The 21,556-nt window shown below is 38.9% G+C and overlaps 1 protein-coding gene across 2 annotated transcripts in view; it reads left to right on the top strand.

Moving 5' to 3' along the window:
* Palld (palladin, cytoskeletal associated protein) overlaps window positions 1-21,556 on the top strand; it is a 330,283-nt gene that overhangs the window by 116,965 nt on the left and 191,762 nt on the right. For both annotated transcript variants that reach the window (XM_042700109.1, XM_042700102.1), the window contains exons 2-3: window positions 10,847-11,025; window positions 18,743-18,809. In XM_042700109.1, the coding sequence (XP_042556043.1) occupies window positions 10,847-11,025; window positions 18,743-18,809 (246 nt within the window). The remainder of the gene's footprint in view (window positions 1-10,846; window positions 11,026-18,742; window positions 18,810-21,556) is intronic.

Below are 21,556 nucleotides of genomic sequence, written 5' to 3'. Positions count from 1 at the left end.
CCTGATTCTCTTGGAACAGTGACTGTTTAACCTGCGATTATTAACGGTTACTTGTGTTACTTGAAAAAAATGTCATGGCTTGAACGGTCCATTGCATGTTTGTTCTGAAGAAGGAATGAAGTGATCATGGTATTTTCATGTGATACAACAAGATGGAAGCATGTTAAAAAAAAAAAAAGAAAACAGAAAATGTATACAATTAACAGTGAAGGAAAAATGGAGGAACTCAGCATTTCACATTGACTCCTATGCAAGAAAATTGTGTGTGTGTGTGTGTGTGTGTGTGTGTGTGTGTGTGTGTGTGTGTGTGTGTGTGTGTGTTGATTCTAGGGTTTGAACTCAGTGTCTTGTGCTCTCTTAGCTTTTTCACTCAAGGCTGGCACTCTACCACTTGAACTATACCTCCATTCCTGGCCTTCTCTGGTTAATTGGAGATAAGAGTCTCATGGATTTTTCTGCCTGGCTGGCTTTGAACTACAGTCCTCAGATCTCGGCCTCCTGAGTGGCTAGAATTACAGGCATAGCAACCAGTACCTGGCTTAGAAACAATATTTAAATTCAGACTGCTAAAACAGTCAGTGTGTTTTGGTTTGGATGCCAATACTAATCATTGCACTATTTGTGGAGTCTGGAGCTAAGTCTGAATCCAGTGGGCAGCAAGGAATTCTCTATCATGGACATCTGTCATGAGCACTGGTTGTATAACATATGCCAGGTATTAAATGTCCCTATCACAATGTGAGATGAAATTCTAGTGACAAGTTAGCCCCATGTTCTTCAAAATGTGTTGCACAGAACCTGGGTCCTCCAGCCTCATTCTCCAAACCTGTGTTTTCAGGCCAAATAAGAGCTAGAATGAAGCTTGCCATATTCTCTCTCCTAGATCTTGGCACAGCGAAAGCTTTAAAAAGTTCTGTAGTAAAGACAGATGTTTAACTTTGTTTAACCCAGTGTTTCACAAACCTATTTGGCCACAGAAAGTTCTGCAATGTTATCTGTCAGCTTTGTTGCAAAACTAGTTTCTTGGGACACATTTGAAGCAAGCAAGTTTAGCCCATTCCTCACATTTCACAAATAGGGAAAAGTCAAACCCCAAAGGAGAAAGCGACTGAATAATAGAACCCCTCGCTGCTCTGTGGACCAGGCTGAAGGAAAACCCATGACTGCAGACTCTATTGCTGCATTTTGGGGGGCTTAATTGGAGATAAGAGTCTCAGGCACTTTCCTGATCAGGCTGGCTTCAAACCATGATCCTCAGATACCAGCCTCCTGCATGTCTAGGATTAGAGGCTTGAGCAACTGAGACCTGGTTAGATAAAAATCTATTTTAGAATGTAACTTTATCTGGCCTAACCCAGCCCTCTGGCTCTTTCCTTCCATTCTTTCTCCCTTCCTTCCTTCCTTCCTTCCTTCCTTCCTTCCTTCCTTCCTTCCTTCCTTCCTTTCTTCTTCCTTCCTTCCTTCCTTGCTTCCTTCTTTCCTCCCTCCCTCGCTCCCTCCCTAACTTTTCTCCTTCCCTCCTTTTCTTCCTTTTTTTCTTTTCTTTCCTTTTTCTTTTCTTTCTTTCCTTCCTTCTTTTCTTTCTTTTTTCTTTCTATCTTTAAAAAAAAGATTTCTTAGCGATTCAGTGATTATTGCAGAAAGAATTAGCTGACATGAGGCTGGTGTGGGTTCAGAATGTATTTTATCATTTCCCAGGCTCAGAATTTTTTTTTAAAAAAATCTATTTATTGGTCTCTTTTGGACTGTAAGGTTAAAATACATCTGTTGCCCCCACAAATTTAGCTATTGGGCCTCAAGCTAAGCAGTCATGAAATTATAGCCATAGTAAATTTAGACAAAGACTAATTTCACTTCAATCTGCCTATAAATCCACATGACAGAATAAACATGGTGTGTCCTGTGGTTAATGGGAACACATGTAAAAAATTAAGAACTCTTTGGTGACAAGACAAGAGCTCCATAAAAACTAATTGGTGTTTAATTGAGGATGTATGAAATGCAATGCTTACAGATGGCCTAACTTTGAGGTTAGACCTAAACAAAAGCCATAGAGAGTATAACTTGCCAACTTAGATGTTTTGCTGTTGTTATTGCTTTGTTTTGGTTTTTTGCCAGTACTGGAGGTTGAACTCAGGACCGTGAGTTTCACATTAGTGTTTTTCACTCAAGGTTGGTGCACTACCACTTGAGCCGCAGCTCTTTGTCCAGCTTTTTGCTCTTTAGTTGGAGATCCAACTTGTTTTTGATGGCTCTCAAGTTCTTGGTCATCCCGTTGGGAGAAAGGAATCCAAGAAAAGATAACCATGGCTGAACCACTGATCTCTCTGGATTTTTTTTCTTCCCTTTATTTCCATTTTAACAGCCTTAAGGAAATTAGTTGCTTTAGTTTTCTTTAAGGACATCTATGAACCATGTGGCTGTCTACTTTGGGAGAAGGGACAGCTGAGCTCAATTAGCTCCTTCAATTATCATTGACATCTCTTTGAAGATAATCTCTTTTCTAGTAAGTACAACTCAATGAAATTGTGAAGAAAAAATAGAGGTCTTCCAACATAACTTTGTTTCCTCAAGCAGAAAGAAGCCAACTAGGAAGGGAAAAAACAAAAACTCAGCAGTTTTTAAAGGTTTTCATTTAATAAGCACCTGGTTGTTTCTATTAGGGGCTCTTAAGATTTACCATTTTGCCTAGCAGAGTTACAGAGTATTAGCCAAGATTCATTGGTGAAGCTTTCTACAATTTACAAGGTCTGAGATTTCTTTCATTTTATGAGGCACATGTTTAAAATACAGTGCACAGCAAATTTCCATGATACATACTTGTGGTTCAATAAAATACAAATGGTCAAAAGAAACTGTCACTCATGAAATGTATATTTCTTGCTAATGGTATTATTAGAACAGTATTACTAGACAATTGTAAGCCAAGTGATGCCATATGTGATTTTTTTTAATATAAAATGTTAGTATATTATACTGGGAAGTGGATATTATATTTTGCCAGTGCATTTCTTGGTCCCTCTCACTTAATAGTTGAATTTATTTTCCTAAAATTTAATATTTGGGGCCCTGTCTTGGAGAATCAGTGTTTCTAGCATTCCAGCTCCAGTGGGCAATTCTGAATCTCACTGTCAGTTGTCAGGAAGAAAGTAAAGCCATGCAGTAGGTAAGGTTTTTAATTTTCTTACAATACCCAAGAATGGAAACAATGGCTGGTTTGCAGGGACAGCCATTTGCTCAGGAGCAGCTGCAATCCTTCTGATTTTAGTTATTCCTGGACCCCTTTTGATCCCAAACCAAATAGGCCCAGGACTGCAGACACACTCAAACACTCTGCTCTGTCCATCAGACTCACACCACGCCGGGGGGTCCACTTCACATCTCCTTGAAATGCAGAAAGTGAACAATTAAATGTTGATCTGTTCTATGTAAAACACCTTCTTGAATTTCAGTCCAACCACATCCTGCTGGTGGCCTAATATGATCCTTGGAGTTTGGGCACCATCTTTTTCATAGGCTGGAATGTTTAGGAAATCCTCAGGGAAGTGGGATTAAAAAGACACCATGCAAAAGAGAAAGCAATTACATGCACATGTGTGTGTGTGTGTGTGTGTGTGTGTGTGTGTGTGTGTGTGTGTGTGTGTGTGCGTGTGCACGCACACATATCTTCTGTATTCCAAATCCCAGAATAGAATAGAATAGATATACCTACTTTAGAGTTTTGAATCCTACAATTTCTTTTTCCCCTATGTTCTATAAGTCTTTTATAAATAAAAGTCAAAACTTAGAAAGTCCATTTCATTATCCTCTCTCTAATAAATTGATCTTGACCTCAATCTTCTATCCAAAGCAAATCTAAGTCTAAAACTATGGAGCCCGAACCAATTTTGAAAGAATTTTGTAGTATATGCTTCCAAGTGATTGAAGGACTAACCTGCTAGATTCAATGTGGTCAGCATTTCTTTATGCCTGGAATCGGCTTGTCTTCAGGGAAGACCTTGCATCATGAAATAAGAAACCCAGGTGAACTGATAACTATATGGCCAGTCATTTCTGGACTGAAGTTGAAGTGCAATAAATTCCTTGAAGAATGTACAAATGATGAAATGAGTGAGTAACAGAAAGAATAGATCATTTAACCTTTTCTATTTCATCTCCAATTAGTTCAAGTTCTTTTCATACCCTACTTATGGCCTTGAAATCTGACAACCAGTCTCAACTGGTTTGGGCTTCCATTAGCATCTCTTAATACTTTTGAAGGGGGATTTACCACGCCTACTAATTTTCAAGGATTTCTTCTGCAGTTTTCTCAGTTCCCTATTGCATAGCTGCTTTACAGCTACACTAGAGATTAGAAAAGAGGAATCAATACACTGTGTTAAAACTTGTTTATATCTGCAGTAGAACGTGTGATGAAAGATGGAGTTTAAAGCATTGAGAAAAATGGAATTTTGGAGATTATCTAGATTTAATTGTCCATGACCTTCTTTGCATGATGTTAAGTGGGAGTTGCCCGAATCTAAAAGTAGAATCATGATGATTTCACAAGGCTGTTGTGAAAATAAAAATAAGATCCTATAAGCACATCGCATACAATAAGCTTTTGATAAATATTTATGCTTTTCCCTTTAATTTGAATTAATGTAAATCCTTAAGAACTACCATTGTTTCCATACATTGTGTCTTGTCTTCATTCTAAACCTCAGATTGTACCTGTATATTTTAGCAATCTTACAGTTGTAAATTCAAAGTGTGGTTGAAGTTGAATTTAGGTAGAGAATGGGAATGTAGGTAGTAAGACTTTAATCTTCCAATATGCTATCTAGTATATTATTTACGAATGCCTATAACAGTGGGATTAGCAAAAGTCCCGGGACTGATCTCAAGTGGACTCTCTCTTCAGCATATTACATGTGCACAAGCCTGGGTCCCTCTCCACCACCACTCCCTCCTCTTAAGCGCCTTATAAATAGAAAGGACTGGTAGGATCTGGAACACAAGGAAGCACATGTGTTCTAGAAAGAGACCCGCTGAAGTTGGTAAATGTGTTTTGTGTCAACCTTCAACTTCAGTTGCTCTATGTCCTGCTAAAACAGTTGTGCTAAGATTTCTAAGACATCCCATCGCATTAGCAAAGAACAGTTCTAATCAGTTAGTGATGTCAGCCACAGAAGAGGAAGAAGAGGGTGTCTTTACTTCGCATTCATTTACCAAATCTTTTCTTCATCCCATCTTGTGGGCTTAGTAGCTTAGTTCACTGCACTCGTTATTGCTTTTTCTGAGCAGTAAGATTTGAATGTGGGAAAAAAGTCACCAAATCTGACTTTTGCCTTTTCTCTAAAGAATACCAAATGTGTTGAATACTTTGCCATGGAGCTATTGGAACTATGACCTGTAAGAAACTTAACTAAATAAACATGACTGTAGTGCACACAGTTCATCCAATGTGTGGTGTCAAAACTTCATAACTCCAAGATTCTCTTAGTTTAGATAAGGTGATTTATCTTTGACCTGCTACATCGTGGATATGCATGATTTCCTTTTCTGATACATTTCTCAACTAGATCGTGTTGAGTTTAATCTTAGGCTTTTTAATGTGCACTTCAATTTGTGTGGGGTGGGAGTCTATAAACTTCTTTCCATGTACATCTTAAAGCAGAAACTGGGAAAGACATTATTTAAACATGTTGTTCCGCCCTTTCTTCATTTGTAAGCTTCTTTGTCTTTGATGAAGTTAAATCAATGGAAATGTTCCATGTGTTGGAATGTTAGTTTTATTGCTCTGCAAATATGATGAGGGCAACAAGTCAAAAGACAGTCTATTACTCAAGGGAGGGGGGAGCTGAGGCAGTAGAATCTGGAGTTCAAAGCCAGCCTGGAAAATACATCCAGACCTTGTCAGGGAGGGAGAGAAGAAAGGGAAGAAGGAAGACATGAAGGCTGCATAGCCCCCAATCACTGGGAGAAGCACCCACTAGGTTAGTCAAAGAAAGAAAGAAGTGGGGAGATCCATGGCTGTCAAAAGAAGGGACAGGTGAGCCCAGGTGAATAGATTTGGCACAGATGCTATCCTTTAATTGTCTGGTACCTGATCATCTGGAGAAGATGAGGGCAGGTAGATGGTCTCTCGGTAAAAGCCCGTAGAGAAAGAGAGGGAATATGGCCTATGGGTTGGTTAGCATCCATATTGAAGACTTCTTGTAGGTGAGGAACTTGCTTAGCCCTGGGAGAGGCAGGCTCCAGGATCAGCAAGGCCCCAGATGTCAGGGCAGCAGGACTACAGAAAATTAAAAGGCATGATTAATACATTCCATATGCCAAACACTGTGAAGGAATCTAGTGAATGAGTTAGTCAGATGAAGTCTTTATTCTGGAAAAATACACTCTATTAAGAGGTTAGGGAAAGCACATGAACAACAAGTTTCAATAGAATGTTAGAAAATTATACTCTGTGGGTTTGATTTAAAAGAAAAAAATGGTGTTAAATCCACTGTCACAGAAAATGCATTTGTTGTTTTAATCTTTCTGCAAGTAGCCAGATACATTGAAGTATTTTGGGCTTATTGTTGGGTTTATTGTTGATTTTTCAGCTATCACTACTCAGTTTATAATTTGTTTTAAGTTATTAATTTAATTTTTTTTTGTCAATTGTGAGGCCTGGACTGTAGGCCTGGGTGCTGTCCCTCAGCTCTTCAACTCAAGGCTAGTGATCTACCACTTGAGCCACAGCAGCACTTCTGGCTTTTTCTGCTTATGTGGTACTGAGGAATCAAACCCAGAGCCTCATGTATGCAAGGCAAGCATTCTACCACTGAGCCACCTTCCCAGCCCCCCCCCGAAAAATTTTAATGTAAGTTGCAAGCTAGGCACCAGTGGCTCACATGTGTAATGCAGGCAACTTAGAAGGCTAAGATCTGAAGATCACAGTTCAAAGCCATCCAGGCAAGAAAGTCTGTGAGATTTATCTCCAATTAACCATCAGAACATGGAAAGTGGTGCTATGACTCAAGTAGTAGAGCTCTAACCTTGAGCACAAAAATTCAGGGACAGTGTCCAGGCCCTGAGTTCAAGCCCCAGAACCAGCATACATACATTTAAAAAAAAGTTGCATGGAATATTCTAGAGAAGTATTCAGTAAAATGTACATAGGATTTTAGTAGATACATGTTGTGGTCAAATACATTTAAGAAGTGTTGTGTCAGACATTAAATGAATTTCTTCTATAGGATTCTTCAGCGCCTTATTGGGATTTCAAACATCAAAGACCAAAATATAACATGTAGCATTGCCAAAAAAACAGTTAGCATCTAGATCCTTTCACTGTTTTTCTCTAGGAAGTATGTAAAGACTAAGATAATGCATGGCAGAGAATAAATATTTTCAAATCACCAGCTGTGTGCAACAGAGTGTAAGTAGATTCATTTTTGTCAGCCAAGAAGTCAATTTTCTATGTTGAAAAGATATACATATATTTGGCATAAATACAAAGAAAAAATGCAGAATAAATATATTAAAAAGTGGCAAATAACCAATTGTCAAATGAGTGATCTAAAAAATTTAAATAGAGATAAGAGAACGAACAAAAACCCCACAATTTTGCAAGCACCTATGTGTAAAGAACCCAAGACAGAAAGCACAGAACACAGAAAATGGTTGTTGTATTGAAGGAGTAAAGAATCTCTATGAGGAGCTAGGACTCTGGGAAGCAGGCTTTTGTTGACCAGAGCATAGTAGGTCAGCATATATATATGTGCTAGTCTTGGGACTGGAACTCAGATCCTGGGCACTGTTCCTGAGATTCTTTTGTTTGAGGCTAGCACTTTACCACTGGAGCCAAAGCACCACTTCCAGCCTTTTCTGTTCATGTGGTACTGAGGAATTGAACTCAGGCTTCATGCATGCTAGGCAAGAATGCTACCACTAAGCCACATTTCAGCCCCAGCCTTTAAACTCTTATGCACATAAGTCACCTGGGAAATTGAACGGATATATATTTGGGATAGGGGTCAAGATTGTGCATCTTTTTTTTTTTTTAATTTAATTTTATTTTATTTGAGAACATACTGTACAGAGGGGTTACAATAAGATTGTACATCTTTAACAAGCTTTCAGTAAGGCAGATGTGGCTGCTCAGAGTTCCAAACAAAATGTAGGAGTTAGTAATTTTTGATAAAAAGACCCAAATATAATTATTTCAGGCACTTAGGACCAGACAGAATGTTCCATCCACTTCTCTACTCTGTCATTGTAATACAAAAGCGGTCACAGTCACTGCGTAAACGACAGACCATGCTTATATTCCAAGACCGCTTTAGTTATGGACTCAAAAAATTGAACTTTATTTAATTTTCAATATTTCAAAATATTATTCTTCTCTTGTATTTTTTCCCAGCTGTTTAAAAGTATAAAAACCAAGTCAGCTGGCGGCTCAAGCCTGTAATCCTAGCTACTCTGTAGGCTGAGATTTGAAGATCACAATTCAAAGCCCACTCAGGAAAGTTGGTGAGACTTTTACCTTCAAATTAGGCCAGAAGTAGAGCTGTGGCTCAAGAAGTAGAGCAACAACCTTGGGGAAAAAAAGACATAACGAAAAAAAAAAAGGAAAGAAACTCAAAAGATAGGACCTAGTCCCTGAGTTCAAGCCCCAGGACTCCCTCGAAACAAAGTATAAGAAACATTTCTTGCTCACAGTCATATACAAAATAGGCTTTCAGAGCATAAATATACTGAGTTAGAATACTGCATTCATTATGTTGGCCAAGTCTTCCCTACAAAGTAGATTCACTGTTAGAAATTAATCTTTCTTTTACATTTCCATTGTATTTTTAATGCCTCTGGAGCAGTGAGTTTATACCTTTTTTTAATGGAAAGTAGAAGTACTCTCATAGAAGGGAACAGACATATAAACTCCTCAATTAGTTTCCCAGTGTCCCAGTTTCCCAGGCATCATTTTTCCTATCACTTATAGCCTGTAGTGCAACACCTTCCACATAGAAAACACACAGGCAGAAGTTAATCTTCGGAAGAAGACTTCAGTCTGAAGGAAGAGTTATTAACCAGGCTTAATGAAGAGAACAAGGAAAGAATTGCAAGGAGAAGAAATATATCCAGGGGCTTATTACACAACCCTAGGGGTTGGGCAAGGAACCATAAGCCCCTGGAAATATTCTGACAGAAATAGAGGATTAGAAAACAAAATTAAGTCCAAGTTATGTGAAAGGCCTTAATGACAGATCTGAAGCTTAGGGAGTGATGTGGGAAGGGAAGAGTTTGTTTCAAGAGCCTTAATCTGATGACAGAATATAGAAGGAATTTGTTTACTGGAGATGAAGAACTCAATGAAAACTAAAGCTAATGGTCTATATAGCATTGGACAAAAGGGACTAGACAATGGCTCTAAACGTAATGGTTCTCCAAGACTGGAACCCAGTGTACCCAGAATCAAGAGATGGTCTTCTCAGTTGTCCCAAAATAATATGGGCTGCATTTGTGTTGTATGAATGTTCAGTTGGCCTGTTTATTTTCTAATGGTCATTATAAAGGTGATAGGCAGAGGGATTACAGTTACATAAGTCAGGTCATGAGTACATTTCTTTTTGGACAAAGTCACCCCTTTCTTTGCTCTCTCCCAGTTTTTCCCTCCTATCCGACCCCCAAGTTGTATAGTTCATTCCCAACACAGTGTCTGGTGACTACCACAAACTCATTTTTTAGCTGTTTATTTTTGTGTTCATTAATTCTCAGAGTCATAGCTGTTGTTTGCTGATTATCTATTATTTTATTTCAGACTAGTTTCTGGTGTTAATATTCTGAGTATTAACAAACTCATTTGCTCCATTCGCTGCATTTTCAAATAAATATACACAAATACTTACGCTAATCTAATCAAATTCAAACAAAGAGTTTGGCCAGGTCCAAAGCATTTTATAGAATAGACTCAGGGAAAATATTTTCTGCTAATTAGGAAGACTAAAGGACAATATAGTTCTAAAGGCTTCAATGTCTGTTAGTTGTAAGTAGCATATTACGACACATTTCTTTAAAATAAGTCACACATTTGGGGGTTTGGGAGAAACTCTTTCTCTCTTTTTTTGTATTGTAATTTAAAGCTGTTGAGAGTTTGAGGTGCTGGGGGAATAGAAGAAAGAGTGAGAAGGCACCTGGGTTCAAGTACTCTGGCAGCCTAGCCTACCACCCAAGGTCCTGGCTGTTTGGGAAAGGAAATGTCTGACCAGAAAGAATGAAATACAGCCTGGCTTCTCCAACTCTTTCCATCTTGGAAGCCCAGACACTCTGCTCGAAAGTTTTATAAATTTCAGAAGTATGGAAGGCAGGAAGCTTGTTCCTGTTCAGCTGGTCAGAAGTCTTTGGGTCAAGAAAAATATCGCTGCCTATGATATTATTTTGTAATCACCATGATAAGACTCCCTTTACATATTAGATGTTTGCAGCATGCGGTTTTGATTTTTTCAATCTTTCTTTTGGAAGAGAATAATAAATAAAATTGTACTCAACGTAACAGACATGTACTATCAAGCGTTTGGGGTGACACTTGGAGTTTCCCTTTCTTTTCACTTTGTAACCCAAATGGGCTTTCCAAGTTTGATGCTGTCAAGGTGGAGAAAATGGACAAGATGTTTTCCAGCGAAAACCTGTGGGGAATTGTCTAGTCATTAATTTCACAGTCTAAAATGTCAAACGTTCCTGTGTAACATTGACCCAGATCTTTTTATCAAGGGAGTGTCTGACTGCCTACCATCTCCTCTTTTGCTGATGCTTTATGGTTTTAAACATCATCCCTTCCTCCTGGACCCTCCTTGACCTTTGACCTCCATTTGGCTTACAGATGGTTCTGTGAGGGGAAGGAGCTACACAACACTCCTGACATTCAGATTCGCTCTGAGGGCGGGGACCTCCATACCCTGACCATCACAGAGGCCTTTGAGGACGACACTGGCCGCTATACCTGTCTGGCGACAAACACTAGTGGCTCCGACTCAACCTCTGCCGAGGTGTTCATTGAAGGTAAGAAAGTCCACCACTCCTTGGGTATCCTTGTGAAAATCTTCTTTTCCAGTTCAAATTTTGTTTCTCTAAGAGCTCCAATAAAGAAGTTGAACAATGATTCTGACACTTAAGGGCACATTAGCTATGTCTAATGACAACACTCATTCTTTCTTCACTTTTTATATGACCTAGCCCCAAGAAATTAGGTAACTTGGTATCAGAGTGTCATGGTTCATAATGTTATTATTACTGTTTTATTTGGATCAATACATTTTTCTTGTGTGTCAAGGAAGGGGAAAACATATATATATATATATATATATATATATACATATACATATAACATTTGTTTATATATTTTTTATATATACACACATATACATGCATATAATATATATATATATATATATATATATATATATACATACATAACAAAATCAGAATACAAAACACTAAGTAAGCCAGGAGCCAGTGGCTCATGCCTGTAATCCTAGCTACTCAGGAGGCTGAGATCTGAGGATCACAGTTCAAAGCCAGCCCCGGGCAGTAAAGGCCATGAGACTCTTACCTCCAATGAATTGCCAGGAAACCAGAAGTGGAGCTGTGATTCAAAGTGGTAGAGCACTAGCCTTGAGCAAAACTGCCCAGGGACAGCACCCAGGCCCTGAGTTCAAGCCCTACAACCAACCAAAATATAAATATAAATAAAATGAATAAACAAAACCAGTCTGGGTAGAGAAATCCATGAAATCCAAAAAGCCAGAAATGGAGTCATGGATGAAGTAGTAGCATACAGACTTGACCAAAAACTGCAAAGCAAGAGCACAAGACCCTGAGTCCAGTATTGGCATAAAAATAATACATAATGTTATAAGCAATATGTAGAAATAACAAGTATCATAAAGACATTAATGAAGTTGAAAAGTTAAGTGCAAGGTACAATCTATATACTCTTCACATTAAGATGTTTCTCTGCCTCTGAAATCAATTTCGGTTTCTAACAAGAATGACCTTGAATTTTATTTAGTTAAACCAATTACGTTTTGTGTAAACACTTCAGGCTTCCCAATACTCCTCTGCCTTTGAAATCAGCTGGACAAACTCCTCATTCTGGGAGCAAGACACTTCTGCTAATATATGTGATGTATATTCAGACTCAAGATACCAGCAAAGATGGTTGCTTCTATTCAGTTCCATTTTCCCCCCAGATCCCACTTCCATAGCCCATACCATCAGCCCATGTATTTGTGGCTGTATATGGATTCAGATACATTGAAAAAAAGAGAAAGGAGCTGGGCACTGCCCTGGATATTCCTCCTTCTAATACTAATCTAAAGCACTTCAGGAAAACCAACTCAATGCCCTTGTAAAATAGAGATGTCAACTTTTTTTTAAGTGAGAAATTTTAGTATGTCTTTATCTCAAAGGAAAATAAAGAGAGGTATCTGATGTATCTGAGGTTCTCAGATACATTCTTAGACTCCCTCAAAGAAGGACTTGCTATGTTTACTCACTCCAGCACTTAAAATTAGATTCAAGAACTCCTTCCTAAAGCACATTGCTAATTTGATATCAACAGGCAAGTCACTGGGGAGGTAGAAGCATGACCCTTCCCTTACTCTGGTTCACACTGTAGGTTCTCAATCCAGTGATTTCCAGGACATATTCACCCATCCTCGTGTGTCTGGGGAGCTACAGTGAGACAGGCAGTGGGTGGCTCAGGCACCAAGAATGAATAACTGAACAAGACAAGTGCTGACACTTTAGAAGAGGAGGAAGACTGAACCTGGAGTTCCTTAAGAATTCCAAACACTGGCGTGTCTGTGCAGGAGATGAAGGTGGCCGATGGGAGGACTTGATCAGAAGGGCAATCTGGAGTGAAGGTATTTCCTATGAGGCCTGAACGTGGAGAATACCAAGTCAATAGAGAAGACCTGGGGAAAGGATGGATGCTCCACCAGCCACAGGGAAGGAGTACAAAAGTCTGGATGGAGAGGGGCAGAAATGCCCAAAGGAGCAGGAGAAATAGTCCAAGAGAGAAAAGCAGGTTTTGCAAGAGGGAGAGTGAGATACCGTCTTTTCTGTATGTTTTCATTTGTATATATTAAATCCCAAAGGGGGTTGCACTGCAGCATTTCTGTGCTACTTTGATGGAATTCACACCCCTCTCTCGTTTGGAAAGAGACAGAGCCAAGAATTTCGCAAGGTAAAGAGGAAAGGTAAATATGGACTTGTAAGATAAATACGGACAGCTCAGCCTTCCACCACCTCCTTCCTCATGACTGTAAAAGGATTGTACAGACCACTGTGCTTTGAAGAGTTCAGAAGGGGGTGTGGCCCTGATAGATTGGAACAAAAGAACTGGATTGAAGCAGCTGGTGTGGCTAAGGGAGTATGTAGCTATGTAAGGAGGGGAACAGCCCCAACCTTGGGTGGGTTGGGGGCCAGAAATGCACCAGCAAGGAGCAGGGGAGCAGATTCTGCCTGATATTTCTTGGTAGGTTTCCATGCTATAAAATACTCAGATAAAATGTGCACCCCTGTAAATGACATTTGGAAGTGTGCCGTGCTGTGGTATGGGTCATTTTTCCCTGCAGATCCTAGCACTATAAACAAAGGCCCGAATGTTGGGCATCACTGCAATGCCTCTGATGTCTGATGTCGGGCGAATAATCTAAGCATTGATTGCTTCTGCTAGATTTCAAACTCTTGGGAAGAGAATGTAAAGGGGTCTGAGCACTGTGTGGGCCGCTCTTCACGTTCTTTATTTTGATAACGTTGTTCATAATATTTTATGAAGAGCTCAGTTCCTTGTTCTGTGACCTTGAGCGCTCAGTGGCTCTGGGATCTGGCTTCTTCATCTACACAATGGAGACAATTAGGTTCTTGTTAGGATTGAATGAGTGAATTCCCTGGTGCTACCTGGCACATAGTACAGGCTATTATGACCAGAACAAAAAACAGTATGTTTTCATTTTTAAAAACTCTAAAATACATAGATAAAAATCACATGTAATTTCACTGTCCTATAACTCCTGTCTTCCTGTTTTTTTTCTCTTCTCTCTCTCTTTCTCTGTCTCTCTGTCTCTCTCTCTCGCTCTTCCCTCTATCACCAGGGATCAATCCCAAGGCCTGTACATATAGGTGCTTCCCCTGAGCTACCCCTCTAGCCCACAGTCCCTCTTTTTTGCCATCAATAAGAAATTTACTTCTTTAAAAAAAAAAAAACCCAAACATTGGTATTGTCCAGAAAAGTTTAACAGATTTATTTATAAGGTTGAATAAGGTTGAACTGCTAACACTTGTTCACTGAAACATTTTGACTTGCATTAATGCTTTATATCATCAGTTGTATTAAAAATTCACATGCAAATGAAGATGGAAAAAATGCCAATACCTGATTTCTGTCCCCTATTTTTCCATTCTCAATCATATACTTCGGTATCTTTGACTCCATCAAGGTGGGGTGGGGGGGAGAGTCTAACATTCAGAACTGCCAATGATAAGAAGGGGGAAGGAAATAACTTTTTGAGAATGAAATGCTTCATGCCAGACACATAACAATTATGCCAAAATATATCCAGGTAGCACAGTCACTATTAAGACATTTGCTTTTCTAATCTTTTTTTCTGTATATATGTATAGTTCACATTGCACTTTTTTTATAGTGCTATAATTTTATTTATAGTATTTTACTATTCTATCTGTTCTATTAATATGATTTGGTCATTATTATTAAGGTATTGTACAGAGGGGTTACAGTTCCATAACTCAGGTAATGCACTTTTATTGTTATTGTAAAGGTGATATACAGGAGGGTTACAGTTATATGAGTCAGATAAAAGAGTACAATTCTTCTGGACACTGTCACCCCTTCCTTCTCTTTCCCCCAGTTTCTCTCTCCTGTTTTTGCCTACAAGTAGCATAGTTCATGTTTTTTATAGTGTTCATTGAATACCCTGACTACATTGTACCCTCTTTCTTTCTCTAATTCTGGACACTGCTTTGAACCCTGTTTTTTTTTTTCTTTTTAAGTCAACCAACTCTCTCTCTCAAACACCTCCTCCTGTCATAAACATTCCTTTTGCCTGACCTGCAGGTGCACCACAGAGGAGCGGGAGGTGGGGAGGGAGAAGGAGGGAGAATTGCCCAGAGGGGAGGGGAAGGAACTCGCTGGCCAGAACTGGAGGATTTGATCTGCCACCATCTGTTAGAGTGTCTCTGCCAGGACACCTGAGACAGAAGGTGACATTGAGATTTCACAAGGACTCGGCAGGTGCAGAAAAGCTCTCAGGGACATGTCTTTTTACCCTTTACCTTTCTTTCTTTGAAAATCCACTGGAAATAAAAGGAACAGGAATAGCATCTTTTTATTTGGGGTTTTGTTTGTTTCCTCTTTGCATGGCTGGAAATGAAACCCAGGGCCTTGGGCACAATAGGCAAGGATTCTACAGCTGAGCAACATCCTCAGCCCCAAAATGACGTTTCAAATAGAGGGCATGAGAAGAACACTTTTTGTTAATTTTAAATGTTTGGAATCCAGTGAGCAATAGTTGCTTCTGTTTCTGATTTCTAACTGCTTGGAGAGAGAAAATGTGTCTGGATAAGTTCCCTAAGAGTCTTCCTCTCTGTCTCTGTCTCTGTGTGTGTGTCTCTCTCTGTATGTCTCTCTCTGTCTCTCTCTGTCTGTCTCTGTCTCTGTCTGTCTCACACACACACACACACACACACACACACACACACACACTTGCACTGTGCTACACATTCACTTTATCAATTGAAACTTCCTCCTTGTACATAACCTTGTTTTGATGGTTCCTACTGTTAATCCCTTGGCAGGGACCTGGCAATAGAATCCAGACACTGCAGACCTAGCAGTCCCTTTTGTCCCTTTCCACCAGGTCCCTCCCATGGCAGTCCCTCTAGCAGCTTGCTAGTCCACACCTTCTCTCCAAACAAGCTTCCTAGTTCCCTTGGCTTGCATTCATTCCAGCAGAAGGTAAAGGCTTGTCCTAAGTAAACCTTGAGCTAAGTACACAAAGGAAGACAGACTGGCATAGTGGGTGAAGGTCGCCAAGGACAGAGATGATCATGCATCATGAGTTCAAATCCACAGGAGTACACTTCCTGTCACCGCAGCTCTCTAGTGATGTGACTTCATGCAAGTTACCTAACCACATGGTACCTGGTATTTTCTAGGTACAAACTGGACATAGCTCACTTCTTAGCAAGGTTCATTATAATTATAATCTATTTACAAGTTGGTAACTCTCTTCCCAACCCCTCCTCAATCCTCAGGGACACAATGATTTTCTACCAGACATGGTAAGTGACAAGTATTGTGTCAAGAACGCTGGGATCTCAGAGAAGACAGAGCCTAGAAAAATGGGCTGATCTTAAAAGATAAAATATCAGGGAAAGTCTGGGTAGGCTTATGCTAGGGTAGTGACTAATACAAGGACAGTTATAAACAGGGAAACAAGACAGAAAATCCCTCTCATCCCTTGGGTCCTGGTAGAACCTTCCTCATTTCCGGGTAACGTTTGAGCCCCACCCACCTCTCTGCCCCTCCTCTGCTTTATCTTTTCCCCTTTCACTGGAAACTTTTCTTTTTATTATTGTGAGAATACCGCACAGAGGAGTTACAATTACATGGGCAAGGTAACAAGTACATTTCTTATCAAGCATTGTTGCCTCCTCGTTGTTTCCCCTCCCCATCCCTTCCCATACTCCTCCCCCCCCACCTGATCCTCCCCCCACCCCCCACCAAAGTTGTTAAGTTCCGACATAACGACTTGTACCTCTCATTGTTGCAATGGGTCCTTATCACATATTTTATCCTCTCTCCTTTTGTCGGTTTCCTTGCTAGAATGCAAAGTTCACGAGGGCAGCGATTTACGTGTGTGTGTGTGTGTGTGTGTGCCAACTCTGCTGCACTAGCCACATTTCCTATGCCATATACACTACTGAGTGTGTCAGTTCTCTGGATTAGTATTGACTGTGTTCTCTCTGGATTAGGATTAAAGAAATGTAGGAAGTCCTGGTTATCAAATCAAATCGGAAATCATGAAAGCCTTTTGGCTGTTCTCATTTACTGAGACTCATGTATGGTAGTCCTTTAACAGAAAAGGGGTGCTTTAAGAGAATTACTCTTAGGTAAGGAAAAGCTAAATTTTGGAGGCAGATAAATCAGGTAAGAGTCCAGGACCCAGATAAAGAAAACCCACGTTGAATGGTAGTTACAAAAATAAGAAAAGGGCGATGGAAATATTATCAGTATGATCTAATCCTGACTGATTTCAATGTTGACAAAGACTGGAGACAAGAGAAGAAATTCCAGAGGTCATCCAGGAGAACTGAGTCTTCATATATATACTAAATGCACAGATGGGCAGAAGTAACTAATTGCAAGTAGTACATAAATTACAGAGTCCATTTGTATAAACATGTGAAGAAGTTTATGTACGTTGATATCTTAAACTTGTCCGAAAAGTAAACACCAAATGTGTCAAATGTTTTTTAGGAAAATAACTTCACTGGTTTTCTGTGCTGTTGATATTTTTCCATCAGGATGTATTTTTTAGGCTAATTGAAATGGCAAAAATGAATTGGATTTCATTAGGAAAGCACTATACGTATACTTTTAATCACTAAAATTGCTTTAAATCCATCACTTAAAAATCTCTTGAGGGCTGAGAAGGTGGCTCAGTGGTAGAGCGCTTGCCTTGCATGCATGAGGCCCTGGATTTGATTCCTCAGCACCACATCAGCAGAAAAAAAAAAAAGCCGGGAGTGGCACTGTGGCTCAAGTGGTAGAGTGCTAGCCTTGAGCTGAAGAGCTCAGGGACAGCACCCAGGCCCAGAGTTCAGGCCCCATGACTGGACCCAAAAAAATTAAAAAAAAAAAAAAAACTCTTGATGCACAATATGTAAATACTGAAATATCAAAGTTTAATTACTTTTACACAAAAAAATTGGTTGTGACCATTAATTTAGGAATATAACAATCCAATGAGTTTGAAAGGAGGAAAGGGCATAATCCAAAATGAAAAACCTTATTCAAGAATGAACCTTCTATCATGGTCAATTTTACTCAAGTATCAAAAAGTATCTTCTTACTTATTAATAAGTGATGTTACCACACCACATAGTCTCTTAGGGTTAAGGTTTAAACCTATGAACTTTTTTTATATGAACACATTTGTTTCATAGTTTTTAAGCCATGTAAAAGATGGTTGAGAGGGAAAAGTTAATATAAAGACAAGTAATGATAGATCTGGCTCTAAAAGCATATTTCTTTTAAGATGGCTATTTCTAGCAGTTCTGTTCTTTTTTTAAAAATGATCTTCAAAAGAAGCAGTAAATAAAAATAATTTGCACCTTTATTGTTCTCTATTTCATTGTATATTGAAGAAAAATAAGACTTTGTATGTTCCTGCTTTAAAAATGAATAGACAAAGGAAGGGTGACCAAATGCAGTTATTATATTTATTTATTATTATATATATGTATATAAACTTCATAACTTCAGAGTGTGGATGGGAGGGAGGAAAACGGCAGAGGACCATAGGAGAGGCGACATTAATGAAGATGCGTTGCACTCACAACCTGACTTATACAAACCTCTTTGAACAACTACTTAACAATAAAATAAAAACAAGTGAGGATCATTACTTTGAAATTGTAAATGCCACTGGCGTCTTAACTTTTTCATCTGTCCTTAATGTTTTCCCAGGAGCCAGTTCCACGGATTCTGACAGTGACAGTTTAGCTTGCCGATCAAAAGCTGGAGCAATGCCACAGTAAGTGTCTCTGATTTGTTGAATTATTAACATAACAAAGGATGTCAACGGTTGAGGCCTAAATCCAAGAATGCTGGGCTTGGACTGGCACAGTTAACTCTTACCCATCAGAGATCAAATATTTGAAATTGGATCACAATTTTTAAGTTAAAAATTGGAACATTGAAGTCTGCATTTCATCATCAATATGCTGAATATACCAATGTTAATGGCAATAGCAATCACTGAACTGATTTTCAATTTAAGTAGCTGTCACATAGAGAGGAAAATCAGTTAAATCATTGCCGAGATGTAAAAGAGGGCCAAAAAATACCTATTTGAGCCAGAAATTGATTTTCATTTGGGTAAAATCCATCACTGGCTAAGATCTTATACCACAAATTTATACAAAATTTAGTGATTTCTACAAAGCCATATGGATTGGTCAGAAAACGTTACTATCTTCATTCTTTTGCAAAAATAAAATCTACCAGAAGGTGGTAAGAAATACCATTAATATTGATATGTGCTGTTAGATGGCTTTATTTGTTACACCAACTACCCTGATCTAATTAGGACATGCTGTATACTTGTACTGAATTACCACATTGTATACAACAAATCTGTACAATTTAAAAAGACAATGGTAATATGTAAGCTTCATAAAAAAATAATTATATCAGCTACCAGTGTGGCTCTGTAACCCTAGCTACCCTGGAGGCTGAGATCTGAGGATCCCAGTTCAAAGCCACCCCAGGCAGGAAAGTCCTTGAGACTCATCTCCAATTAACCACTAGAAAACTGGAAGTGGAGCTGTGACTCAAAGTGGTAGAGTGTTAGCCTGAGCAAAAGAGCTCAGGGACAGCATCCAGGCCCAGAGTTTAGGACCCACAACCAGTAAAAAAATAAAAGTATGTCCATTCTACCAAATATTCACAGATGCTATAAGCATACTTATAAGATCATATACTTTTCCACCATCGATTTCAGATAGAGTCAAAGCTAAACACATGCCTGCAATCCCAGCACTCAGGATGCTACAGCAAGAGGAGAAAGAGTTGGAGGTCAGCCTGGGCTCTAAACCAGGAAGTTCAAATTCAGTGATGTCATAGGACTTGCTTGAGATTGTACAGCCAGCCATTCAACAATGGCAAAAATTCTTCTTAATCTTGCCCTTATCTATGCACTAAGACAAAAATTCCAAGATACTCTCCACAAAATTGGAATCCAGCACAAGAACAGCTGCTAGGCCTAAAATAGACACGTAAAACTTTGAGTTAAATATAGGACCCTAATCGTGAAGATTTCAAATATCTCTCTATGGATAAACATTGGACCTCTCCCAAGGATTTAACTTTCTATTAGGGTTTTCATGGTTAATACTTTAGGATCTTTGAGTTAACTCTAGATGGTTTCCTTTCAATTTTGTATTCATTTTTCTAAATATCTACAAATCTTATATTATGCAAACAGCCACGACAGGTATTTCAACTGTAGATTGTTGAGGTCCAGTTTCTGAAACAATTGCAGTTACAAGATGTATATACACAGTTTACTTTCCCACCACTAGTGTAGCAGAATTCCCTTTTTGCCACATCCCTACCAGCATCTACTGTTATTTGTTTTCTTGATAATGCCCATTCTAACTGAGGTGAGGTGGAATCATAATGTGGTTTTGATTTGCATTTCCTTTTTGTCCAGAGACGTTGAACATTTCTTCATGCATCTATTAGCTATTCTTATTTCCTCTCTAGAGAAATCTCTTTAAAGTTCTTTAGCCCACTTATTAATGGGGTGGTTGTTTTTGTTACTGGGGAGGTTTAATTTTTTTTAACTTTAGGTATAGTTTTGATATGAGGCCCTTGTTATGGCTAGTGAAGCTCTTCTGTCTGTGAGCTTTCTATTTATCTTGCTAGCTATCTCCTTTTCCATGCAGAAGCTCTACAGTTTAATGCAATTCTACTCATCCAGCTTCCTTTGATTTGTTGTGTTTCTGGATTTGTATTTAGGAAGTTTCAACCTGTGCCAAAGAGCCCTAGTATATCCCCTATCCTTCCTGTAATATTTTCAGGGTCTGTGGGATCATTTCTGGGTCTTCAATTCTATTCCACTGGTCCTCAGTGCTGTTCATGTGCCAGTACCAAGCTGTTTTTATGACAGCTTTATAATACAGTTGGAAGTTTGGTAATGATATTCCCCTAGCACTGTTTTCCTTTTAAGGATTTTTTTTTTGCTATTTGGGGTTTCTATTATTTTATATGAATTTTTTAATTGCTTCTTCTATTTCATTAAAGAATGTTGCGGAGATATTGATAGGTATTGCAGTGAATTTGTAGATAGCTTTGGGCAGTATTGCCATTTTCCCAATGTTAATCTTCCCAATCCAGGAGCATGGGAGGTTTTTCCACTTCCTTAAATCTGCTTTAGTTTCCTTTTGCAGGTTTTTAAAGTTTTCATCATAGAGATCCTTCACCTCTTTGCTTAATTCCTAGGTTTGTTGTTGTTGTTGTTGTTTTTGATGCCATTACAAAAGGAGTTACTTTCCTGATTTCAGCCTCCCTCTTCTATTTGTTGGCATATAGAAAAGCTACTGATTTTTGTGGGTTAATTTTATACCCTGCTACTTTGCCAAAGTTTTGCATCAGCTCAAGTAACATGGGAGTGGAGTCTATGGGGTTATTTAAATACAGGATCATGTCATCTGCCAAGAGGGAGAATTTTACTTCTTCTTTCCCTGTTAGATCCCTTTTATGTTTGTCTCTTGTCTT

The sequence above is a fragment of the Dipodomys spectabilis genome, unplaced genomic scaffold, assembly GCF_019054845.1.
Source record: "Dipodomys spectabilis isolate Male_0828 unplaced genomic scaffold, ASM1905484v1 ptg000009l, whole genome shotgun sequence".
Lineage (NCBI taxonomy): Eukaryota > Metazoa > Chordata > Mammalia > Rodentia > Heteromyidae > Dipodomys > Dipodomys spectabilis.
Note: the sequence above shows the minus strand (reverse complement) of the source record. Positions and strands in the feature narration are given on the sequence as shown.